Source organism: Doryrhamphus excisus, linkage group LG10 (assembly GCF_037039965.1).
Source record: "Doryrhamphus excisus strain RoL-2023G ecotype Guam linkage group LG10, RoL_Dexc_Guam_v1.1, whole genome shotgun sequence".
Lineage (NCBI taxonomy): Eukaryota > Metazoa > Chordata > Actinopteri > Syngnathiformes > Syngnathidae > Doryrhamphus > Doryrhamphus excisus.
The window spans coordinates 17,133,847-17,146,008 of NC_136366.1; the positions used below are offsets into that span (position 1 = coordinate 17,133,847).

At 41.7% G+C, this 12,162-nt stretch overlaps 1 protein-coding gene across 1 annotated transcript; it reads right to left on the reverse strand.

Annotated features, from left to right (window-relative positions):
- On the reverse strand, positions 1 to 12,162 carry slc71a2a (solute carrier family 71 member 2a). The gene is made up of 12 exons (XM_058064511.2): positions 11,858 to 12,162; positions 8,092 to 8,190; positions 6,566 to 6,628; positions 5,320 to 5,447; positions 4,930 to 5,044; positions 4,558 to 4,776; positions 4,281 to 4,394; positions 3,938 to 4,009; positions 3,710 to 3,822; positions 2,482 to 2,579; positions 2,137 to 2,294; positions 1 to 1,579 (listed from the first exon to the last, which is right to left on the reverse strand). The coding sequence occupies exons 1-12, from the start codon at positions 11,930 to 11,932 to the stop codon at positions 1,307 to 1,309; spliced, it is 1,527 nt and encodes a 508-aa protein (XP_057920494.2). The 5' UTR covers positions 11,933 to 12,162; the 3' UTR covers positions 1 to 1,306.

Here is a 12,162-nt window from a genome sequence, read left to right on the forward strand (position 1 = left end):
TCAAGTGTGTTCTCTTTTAATTTCTACTAACCAACAACTTGTTTTTTTTCTTAACACATTCAGAAAAAACATACATTTAAAGTCAATCCCATGTACATTTGGTTTCATGACAAACATTGAATCTATGTACAACATTTACAGCATTGAGACCCTTTCAGTGCCGTGAGTCACAATCAAATAACACTTTCATCGGAATTATGTTATGGGTTTGGACAATTTCCTCCTAAATACAATCATCATTCCTGGGAGAGATAAACTATTTGATTTTGATGATTTCAAAATAGAAGGTGATGAGAACATATTTTGGGTTGTCAGTTAAACACCATTAAAAGGTCTCTACGATGGTTATAACCTTTCAGTTTTACGGAGTCTAATCCCAACTCCAAGCAAGAAGACCAGACCCGTGGCTCGTGTTCAGTTCCATTTGAAGGTCTTAAAGCAAGTAATTATGTACACTGTAACTGGTCACTACAGTCCAAGTGTTCCATATTCCCCCCTCAAGGAGCAAATGGTCCAAACCTGGCATTTAGTAGAACGTTCAAACCAGATTTACGGACATTTTTATGTGTTGGAATGACTTTGGTGAGAAAATACTGGGAGTACATTCACAAGTTGGTAGCATACATCTGTGACATTATAGTACATGTGGTCCTCGGTTTACACGCCATGTGTGCCTCCTTCTGGGCGGATAAACATCGCTTGTTAGTGAACTTTTTACACTTCATTTTATGTCCCAAGCGACCAAAGAAAAGGAAAGCCATCACCGTGGGAGTGAAAATGAACATCATCAGAGACGCTGTTACAAAGAGAGTTGTTGTCTCTGTATTAGTCTAATTGATCTCGATTAATCTTTCTATGATCTTTCTATGTATTTGAATATGAACAATTTCAGGAAAAGCGGTCATCCACTTTCTTTGAATAGCATACTATGTCGGTTACATAAGTATTTGGACATTTAGGAGCGTGGTTGAATGAATCTTCTTTTGCGAACATGACTTTTCAAACTTTGTTTCGCCTTCTTGAACGTGTATGAAAAGCTGGCTTTCGTTCTGTCAAATCAAATCGCTGCCTTGATCCAGTTTAAGCAATGGCTTCACATTGGGAGCACTTTGCAGCTGCCGCTTTAAACTGGTCCGTCCAGTAAAATGCCATGCCCTTCGGCAAAGCAACAACGCTATTGCCGCTTCCTGCTGTCAATCATAACAATAAGACAATCAACAGCTCATTACACCGCAAATAAAATGTGCTCTCCTCCCTTTTGAACAAAATGTTAATCACAATGTTAGTTCCGCACTGCTGTGGTCCATCAAACGATACTGTCCTGCAGCAGAGGCTCAAAGTCCTCCTCGCTTGTGGCGGGAGGAGATTCTTCGTCGCTGCCCGGGAGAGGTGTGTTGATGTGGATGCCTGCCAGAGAGGACAGCGACTCTTTGCTGCCTGGACGGGGCTTATCGCTAAGAGGGAGCGGAGAGGACGCGGCAGCAGAGGGCGGTTTCTCCGGTATGAAGAGCGCAACCAGGAAGGCGACAACCACGGTGCAAGCTCCCAAAAGGAAAGGCGGGCCGGGGATGAGAGATTGCTAATAGAAACAAGAGAAGTTATTATTAGGATGGCAACTGATGATTTCTTAGTCGATTGTTGGTTCCATTCATTGAGGAATCAGTTAGGCCCCAAGACCAGGGGTGTCCAAAGTGCGGCACAGGGTTTTTATTGTAAACAAAAACCTGGTATTGGTCAAATTTTGGCCAAACCTCTAGCTAACTAATGTAGGGTTGTCCAAAGTGTGGCCTCAGAGCCATTTTATTGCCCGGGCTGGTTTTCCATTGACCTGAGGTATGTTAAGGTAAATCAACAATAACATTTAAAACTATAAACAACATAAAAATGGAAATAAAGGTGGACTGTAACAAGACAAAGCAGAAATGTTAATACTAAAAAAACAAAGTATCATTGTCTAAGATGGATAAGTGTCCATGATGCATGTCTTTGTCATTTTTATGGCTGCTGCATAAGACAAAAAGTGAGAAAAGTCACTAAGTTGGCAACACTGAGTTGTGTTTAGCAGCGCATTTGCAATAGATAGCTATAGCAACCAGCTACATTCCCATTATAATGTGTTTATAATTTTCTTTCTACCTCAGTGGGACTGTGCAGAGGCAGGGGGTCAAAATCTCCCTGGATGGGGTCCATGGTGTTGAGCTCCACATTGAAGAGGAAGAAGATGAATCCATACAAAGCTGGACCCAAACCGTTACACAAGCCTCTGATCCCGGTGATCATCCCCTGGACTACACCTGTGAGGGGTGGGGGCAGGTCCTCAGGTCAACTGATCAACAAGCGAGGTGATCATGATGCTGAGAATAGATCCTTGCATGCAACACTAACACAAGTCCCATCAGCAAGATCGATCGTGACACGTTGACCTATTGATGTGTGGAAGATGAGAACATGGCGGAAAAGAGAGTCGCTTTTCTTTGTCACCTTGTTTATCGGGATCTGCAGACTGTGACACCAGAGCTGAGACTGCGGGGAAGGTGATGGAGGACATGGCTGCCACAGCACCAGCTGCCCACATCATCCTGGAAACACACAAATACATGTGTGGGTAAGGGTGGAAACACACAAAAACACACACACTGCTCATGACACCAAAATACATGCTAATTGTGTTATTTTTTCCATGCAAAATAACTGAATGACACTTTTTTGTTTACATATTTCACCAATACGAAAACAATCCTGTTGGAGACTGGAGAAGAAAGAGGAAGTAACGTCCCTTCATGAACATATCATTTCAGAACTGTGCGTATTTATATTGTTGTGGCATATTTTAATAAATTGGCGGTTAATTAGCTCCAGACCTAACTGTGATTCAATGTTAATAAATGGAATATTTTTGTAGTTAAGATGGGATGGGAACTTTTTTTTATTCTGTAATGTCAGACATGCCGGGCTGTACGGAGGAAAAGGGGTTAGCGCGCAGGCCACACAGCTAGGAGACCCGAGTTCAATTCCACCCTCGGCCATCTCTGTGTGGAGTTTGCATGTTCTCCCTGTCCATAGGTATGAATGTGAGTGTGAATGGTTGTTTGTCTATATGTGGCCTGTGATTGGCTGGCTGTGATTGTCTGGCTTCTCGCCCGAAGACAGCTGAGATAGGCTCCAGCACCCCCACGACCCTTGTGAGGATAAGCGGTAGAAAATGAATGAATGAATGTCAGACATGCCATGATTTCATAAGATAATGTATCAATGTTTTGTTATTACTGCTGCCTAGTGACCAGAATACTACATAACACTTGTATTTCAATATGTTTTGGCTAATAATACAACATTGTCTACCAAAAAAAGACAATTAACTGCTGTGGTCCATTTTTTTATGTGTGTTATATCAGATGCTCAATGTGCTGCTTTGTAAACAAGTGGAGCCAAAACTGACATTCTGTAAATACGATGTACAATGTATTAATAAGTACTAATCACAACACAACACAACACCAGTGAATGTTATTATGGTGTTATTGTTGTGAATATTTCTATTTTTTTGGCTTTGCTGAGCATGCTGTCTGTGGTTTGATTAGTCCGGTAGAAGGCAAGTTTGTGCCTTCTCGGCATGACATCACAGCCAAGATGGCAGCTTTTCAGAATAAAACTAACTCGGGGAGGGCGTTGACACAACCTCATTTTACTCATATTTTAAAGTTCTCACCATGGCTCTGATCCAAAGCCGTACCAGGCCAACTGAAGGATCTGGAAGCCCAAACCCAAGAGAACAGTGTTTTTATTACCCAGAGTCCTCATCAGCAATGTGAGTAGAAGAGTCTGAGAGGGGGGAGGAAAAGAAGTTTAAAATTTGTGCACTTATTCTACATAATTCAACTGCAAAAAAAATACTTTTATGAGCTGTTAATGCACATAGAGTATCTGTCTGTCTTACCTGTGCTACAATGGATAGAATGCCCACAACCCCAATGAACACAGCAATGGTTGTAGAGGAGAAATTTATAACCTGTGGCAAAACATACAATGAAATATTATCCAGCATTCTTGTAAAATACTGCCAAGGCTTAACAGTGAAAAATATAGTCTGTAGTTGTACAGTAAATGGGTATGGAAGTATTAGAAATGTACTAATTGTGATGGTCGTTAAGGAGAAATCGAGTGAAGAAAGGTTGCAAAGAGGATTTGTGTGGTAGGAGGAACACATGGTTTCTCCTACCCATGTCTTAATTCACCTCACTGTAGTGGTAGAGGAGTTAAAGAGAAGTGGACCGTCTTACCTGCCTCAGGTAGAGGAAGAAGCTGGAGTACTGTCCAGCCTCTGGCAAGTAAGAGAGGAACACGGTGATACAGATGAGTAAAACTGTGGTGTCCTGGCCCACCTTCCTCAGGGACTGAAAAAAAGGGGTTGGGGACACAGGAGTACATGGTTCCATCATCTTAATGGATTTAAGTTTTTGCTTTCAATTAATTTAAAAAATTTTAAAAAAATCCACATCACACTGTTCCAAAAAATTCTCAATGAAAGAGCATCAAGTAGGATTGTGGGTTACTTACAGCAAAGGGATCAGCTTGCTCCCAGGATATTGGTGCTCCCCAAGTATTGAGCCTCATCTTGTCTGGCAGAGACTCGGGCACGGCCAACAGGATGAAGCAGATGTCAGCGAGGGCGATCAGTGTGGCCACCAGGACCACCAGGTTGTCTCCATACCAGGCTGACAAGTACGCCCCGATTGCTGGGCTGGTCACCAGGCTGGCAGCAAATGTAGCAGACACCTGAAGGGTTCGGATAATAGGATAGTGCATGAGCAAAAAGAAGCCAACAACTGACAGAGCACAGCTTGTGCGATGACAAAAGGATGGATGGATGGATGGATAGTATCATCACATTCCTGGTTATGCCTATTCATACCAAATTGCAATACTGACCAGACCGTAAGCTGTGCTCCTCTCTCGTTCATCTGTCACATCTGCAACGTACGCAAAGATGACCGAGAAGGTGACGGAGAACGCTCCAGACATGGAGATCATGGCAAAGTACCACCTGTAAGTTAAGGAAGATTACAACTCTCCTTAAATCATATCAGTCATTTTCATATACACTCCTGATCAAAATTTGAAGACCATGTGGAAAACTTGCACCAATTTACATGGAGAATAAAACTTTCTTCCACCTCTCAATGTCCCGTGTTTGGTGCTCTTGGGCAAACTACAAACATTATGCGTTGTTGAAGGAGACGAGTTTCATTATAATTGCACCGGTTGAATAAACAAAATCAACTGCATGATTAAGCTACAGGTTAAAAAAAAAGGACCTACCAGGGGCTGAGTCTCATGAGAGGGATTGGGGCACAGGTGAAGAAGACCGTGACCAATAGAAAGGACCGTCTCCCCCACACATCCGACAATGCACCAATCAGAGGAGCAGACATGAACGACAGAAGACCCTTGACAGGAAGAGGTGGAGTCAGTGACAGGAGAAAAAAAAAAACGTGGAACTGCAATGTAAACCATTAGTTCTAAGCCCTCCAACATACAAGTCATCATCATGCCTTGAACAGTCCTATCTAAAATGTTCAAGTATGCTCGTATTGTTTAAAGCTGCAACCACAAGATGTCTACAGTTTAGTAACTTAATCTTGCTTTATCTTGCTTTAAACATTACAAACTGTCCTCTGTTCGACACTATCGGTTCAGATTCATATGCTATCTATGTATGTAAGTCCCAGTAGGAATAAATAGTCAGCAAAAGTCCAGTAGATACACCCCAATTGCTTGTAATACTATCACAATTACTGCTACACTGCTATAGCTACAGTCATGGCTATTTGTACTGTTCCTTAATCCCATACCTGTTGTGACTTGCAGGGCGCATTGGGTTAAAAAATTCGGCGCAGGGGCTGTCTATATATGGGTATAGATCAAACAGAATGACATACTTGCTCACGGTGCAACGAAGCAAAAACACCATACAGTATCCACAGCCAGTTAACACTTCACATAAATCAACTGCTGCCACTAAGTGGTTTCTAAATAACTGCTAAGCGCTAAACATAACATACTTAAAACTGTTATTTCCAAATGCCCGCAAGGCATGCTGGGTAGTGCGGCTGCAACCACAATATGAACTATAAACAATAAAACATTGCATATCCACTCTTCTGTCTGTGAATGGCGCTGAGGTGAGCGGTTAGTGAGGTGTTGTGCTAGTTAGCATCAATGAACCGAGGAAAGTAGTTTCGGTAGTGGTTTGAATCATCAAAATACGGCAAGATAAGGCAACAGTTACATGTTATCATCAGTGTACTAATGCATGATCACGGCGTGTATATCAAACCATGCAACATTATTAGAGGTTTTTTAGAGGGCTTCATAGTCGAAATAGGTGTATCCCAATGACAGCATTGTGAGCTAGCTGAAATTAACTTGTTTTCACGTGTTGCATGTAATGCACAGAAAAGGGAAAGAAATGTTTTACATAAGGATTGTGAATGATGGGAAAAAAATGTCATTGTCTTTCATTGCTTTGTGGTTCATGACCCCAAAACTAATGAAAAATGATTACCTTCACGCCTTGAATGAGTCCATTCATCAGGAAAGTATGCTGGGGGAATGTTTCATGGAGCACCTGCAGACAAAAACAATCATAGTTTTATCTTTTTCATAATGACTACATACTGTATATCTATGTTTTATCTTCAGCACTAACAGACTCACATTGCAATATGAGCCAAGCGTCACATCGTCACAAAATGGGTTACAAATGCATGTACAAGGCCAAGACACCAATTATCGTAAATGATGGTGTATGGATTAGCAATCAGAAAGTGCACACACCCACTGCTACCCCTCTATAAACATAATATGGAAGGTTCCCCTTGTCATTCCGACAATCCTTTGTGTCTGTTGTATGTACAGTGGAAAAGATTCAATTTAACAGGTTAAACCTCACACTTTATAGGGGGTCTGACGAATACGATGAGGACATTTTTCTGGGATGGGAATGACTCTTTGGAAAATGACTCATTTGTGCTATAAGGATGACTAGCCGGTCTATAAGCACACGTTCTCCCACTCTGAGGACAGGCATCTCACTTGACACCATTCCCCGCCCATTTCTTTTCTGACGCTACATTAGTTGTCAGCTGTCCTCTGCCTTCTCATGACTCAGCACAAGTGGCAGAATTGTTGGCGCTCCCAGAGGCTGGGACATTGTACATGTACATTGGCTGCTGGTAAATATAAATACGCCTTGGCATTGTCGGTTTTTGAAATCCTAAGCACTTCACCATGACAAAATAGCTGCCGTGTTGGTGGCCTTTTTTTCCCCTCCAAGTTGATAGTTGGTAAATGTGCAGTAAATCTGTAAGACTCTACGGCTGCTTCGGTATCCCATGTTATTATTATTTTACTATTATGTTTGTGCCGTTGTGAAATAATATAAACCTGCAATAAAGTATGCTTCAATATTAAAGGGAATATTCTCAAGGTTAGAGCATAGAAAAGCTGTTAATAACCTTCTAAATACAATTTTTTAACATTATTGGAGCCCTTTAGACATAAAATAACACCCCTATAGTCCCCTTGTTGTTCTGGTTGTTGGAAAGTTGCAGTGGCTATTTTTTCATCAATGTAACACTACTGGCACATAGTAACTAGTGTAGAAGAGTTTTTCAATGTATGCCTTTAGTTTGTAGTCAGGCTACTTTAACATTGCAGGGTATGATGCCAAATTTTAATTTTTGGGGCAGTTTCAAGGATTTTGGTGCAATGGGAGTCAACGTTTTCTTAACCAAATGAAGACCTTTTGGTCTAAAAAAAAAAAACTGTTATTCACTACCACATTTTTCTTTATTTCTTTTATTGTTTCTTAAAGCTACAAGGTTGCCGTTTGACATGAGTTTAATTTTGCATCACGCCTGGGATCTGCTTTTTTTCTACAACATTAAACAACTGAATAAACATCCTCAGTGAATGGTGATTCCATCACTTTTGCCAGGGGTTGTATACTGACATGCTAAGACAAACCCAGAATTGTTATCATGGTAACTAACCCTTAGTGTCCTTCGAAGAGGCAACATTGTTACTCACTGTGAGCATAGGTGTAGTCAGCAAACCCCAGGCAAAGAACTCCAGGAAGATTACCACCACTGCATGGTACACACTTGGTCGGCCTATACCCTGCTGGAGCTGACACACAAATACAAAGACAAAAGTCAAAATACAATGGCATTTCAATGACAACAATGCCATTATAAATCCCCGTCTACTTTGTAGTTTCACACTTAGCAGTGCACAATTTCTGAAAGGTCTTTGGAATTATCCCTACTAGTGTTGTGGGTTCCACTGAAAGAGCTTTAAGGACTTTAAGGATCTAACATGCAATAAATCGCACTAACGTGCTCTGCTAAACTGAGCTTCCAGTCACGCCCGTGTTTGTGATGAAATTCTGCCACAATTAAGTGGTCCCCCCCCAAACACAAACCTTCCTTTTCCTCTTGATGAAAGCATTTCATTCTCAATTTGTCAATTTTCCGCATTTCACAGTAGATTCCATTTTTATTGGCCAATTTTGCAGAAATAATAACTGGGGCTTCAGTGTCTCACCCAAGGTCACTATTACATGGTCACAAGGGGGCTGAGGATAAAACCCACTCAGTTATAATGTGAATATGAAAACATTTTTTAGTTGAAAAACACATCCATTGGTCTTTCTGGGAAGTCCCAGACATGTCTTGATAAAAATGAATACAACCGTTGAAAAAGTAAAAAGCTTGACACACTTGCCAAGTAGACAGTACATTCATGCATTTCGTTCATGTGATTGCCGGTGATGTTGGAGTAAACCAAGGTGGTGTAGCCAAATCACCCTGGCCGGCCACACAAGCCAAGGACATTGCAGCGTAAGGCCTTGACTAAAATGCCAATGTTTTCTTTTTGTGAAACTGAACTTCATTCATTGTCATTGGGAAATCAGATGGTATGTTTGTGTGAATCCAGACAGCAATTTTCTCCTGCTAAAATGTGCTACCTTGATCATGTACTGTATATTACTACAGTGTTTACCATTCATGTTTATTTGTGGTGGCTCACATGTGAAAGTGAAAGAAAGTGAAAGACGAGAAGTGTTTGCAGTTGTCTAGTGCTGTCCTATGTACTGTGACTGGGGTGTCCTACCTAGTGTCTGAGCATGAACTGAGCATGAAGCAAAACGTTGTTGCAATGGATTGAGAATACCTGGATGAATGAATATTCACAGATGCAGGAAGTGTTTTGTGCATCGTGGCGATAGTGCCAAGAAAACAGAGCATGGAGACATGAAATATACTAAAGGACTTTTGTTGTGGCTGATTTTTACTAAAGAACTGCCGATATCACACAGGTCTCCCTGCATGGACCACTCCTTAAAATCACTGGAGTTTGGAGGCATGTCTCAAAAGGGAATGACTATTGACTATGAACATTACAGAGCTTAAAGTAAAAAAAAAATCCAGAGCCTGACCTTCTTTCCCGCGAAAAAACAAACAAAACAAAGATATATATATATATATATATATATATATGCACGGATCCATTCTCAGTTGAGCAATTGTGAAAGATAAATCGTGTTCGGCAATGAAAAAGCAAACATGTTTCTTCAAATCACAAACACGATCGGTCTGAAGCAAAAACTACTTGTGAACATGACCCCCCCCACAGTTAACGGTACCAAATACCACCCAGAAGTGCATACAATTCTACACAAGTTCCCAAGCCTTACTTACTTAACCGTTTAAAGCCAATGTGAACATTACACTGTCAACAGCATTAATGTTAGCGAGCTAATGCTAATGGAGGCAACAGGTAGGTTGGTCGTAGGTTTGGACAGTAGCGGTTTAGGGGGGAGGGGCTTGGCAATAACTGCATTCAGAGCCCTTACCGCATGGCTACAATGAGTTTGTGTTTGTCTGGGTCCGGCAGATTCTTTTTTTTCGTTGGTCATATTGAAATGCCGGAATATTTTAAAGCCCTGACGTTAGTGTACAGCAGTGTGTACCAAGACTGACACAAATGGCATCATTTGCCATGACTAAGTGCAGGCGAAACCAGGCGATCGGCATGCCGATGGCAGGAATGCACCAAGATGGATGGGAGTCGCACCCGGTACCATTTCCACGACACTGGGGTTGACACTTGACCGACGGCGACCAGGCCAACCACATGTAACGATACCAGCACAAGATCGCTATATCCTGACACACACTTGCGTGTTTGGTTCCGAACTGCTTCACAGACTGCTGCAGAGACCCAGGCAAGTTTGTGCATGAATGGTTTGCCAAAGACTCCAAAAGCGTGGTATACGACCATACCAGTAGATGTACTTTACTATGGGACAATGACCCATGGCCACAACAAAGTCCTTCAGTATATATAAAACAGGGGTGTCCAAAGTGCGGCAAAGGAGCCATTTGCCGACCACAGCTCACAGGGCTCGACAATAACGATGTACCGATGGCCCGGGGCAAGTTAAAACAAAATTCGGGCAAGTAAATCCAATCAGTGATATTCCCGTCGGGCAAGTGCACTTTGGCATGCCATACTGCCAAGAGTTTTTTTTAAAGCGGTTCTTGTTGGGTGTTGGTAAAACACGGACTGCGTAATTCCGGTGGTCCACAGTCTGCGTTTTACCCACACCCGTTCTTGTTCGCGATCAACCAATCGGCGATCATTTGACTACGAAAACATCTATCATGGCGTCCCTGCCAACATGGTCTAATTCTTCAACAACTTCTGAAGGAAAACAACAAAAACTGATGAAACACTGCCTCCTCAACAGGTATTTTATTAGTATTAGTATTTCATTGTGGTGCACAACTTATAAATATCACTGCTTACTACGACTACAATGTGTAAAGTAGTATGGCATGCCATGTTAACATACATCTCCACAATGCGTCAGTACTATTATCTGATGAATTATCAGCATATATTGATATATGATATCATTATGGCAGTCTTTTCATTTTACATGGGGCAAGTTCGGGCAAGTAGTTCTCACCTTAAGGATTCCCTATGGGCAAGTCATTTTTGTTTTTAATGTAGAGTCCTGGCTCATTTTTACCCCCAAACATTGTAGACATTTTGAAACCCCCAGTAAAAATAGAAATAGAATAAAATAGAATAGAAATAGAGCAAAAAGACACGCAATGAGTGAAATCTGAAATGTTGATACAAACACCATTATTTGTCTTTAAATGCAGATATCTTTATTCAACCTTTTTCTTTAAAATGACTTGCACATCCTAATTATGGAAAGTAGGCAACGACCACCACCAGAAAGAGAATGCAGTCCTGAAGAAAACACCATCCTGTACTGTATACGGTTATTAGTCCGGTCCAAAACATCACTGTTAAATGATGAAATGGGCTCCTCTAATAAATAAGGCAAAACGCTTGCGTGGGAGACATGTTATGAATTGAATGATTTAAGAGTGTTTAGAGATTTTCCTGTGTAGGGCTGATTTGAGCGAAGATGTTAAAATGGACGCTGACAGAGCAAGCAGACGGCGTCTGTGTGTTGGAGGCAGAAGTGTTACGTAACAGATAATGGCTCCATCCTCAGCACTTCACCATGGATCCATTAGAACACACACACAAATACATAAAGCTTTGGTACCTCGTTATTTTTATAACACACTCCCACACCCGCAATTTAAACACAACTCATCGAATCACGACACTTTTAGAAGGCCTGTCTGGTGTGTTCGTGATGAAAGGAGCTATTGTCATTATAATATCAGTATTCAATCCGCACGATCAAATTCGCTTGATTTCAGTGTTGGTTAAATGAAATAAAAATGGCGACTCGTCTACGCACCACGGATCCGTCCTTCATGATGATCTTCTTGACAAGCACCACTCGGCCGGTGCCCACCGGCGGCTCCCCCGCCATCTCTTCACACCTGCAGCGGGTCACAAAGCATCCTTGCCGCGTTGATATCCGCGGTTCTCCGAGTGCTTCCAGGATGTCTTCTTGAAATGAGCGGCTTAATCGAGGGAAGAGATGACAACAATAAAATTATCTCTCCGCAAAATGTCTCACTGTGGATATTCAGACTGATCAGTCAGCTGCTCTCGAGACGATGCGTTCATGGACATTCGTAAATTGAAACTAAGCAGCGC

Coding starts and splice junctions, on each gene's coding strand:
- slc71a2a (XM_058064511.2), bottom strand. CDS start 11,932: ATGGCGGGGGAGCCGCCGGTGGGCACCGGCCGAGTGGTGCTTGTCAAG. Junction 5,448..6,565: donor GACTCATTCAAGGCGTGAAG/GTAATCATTTTT, acceptor CTTCCTGTCAAG/GGTCTTCTGTCGTTCATGTC. Junction 3,823..3,937: donor TTCTATCCATTGTAGCACAG/GTAAGACAGACA, acceptor CCCCCCTCTCAG/ACTCTTCTACTCACATTGCT.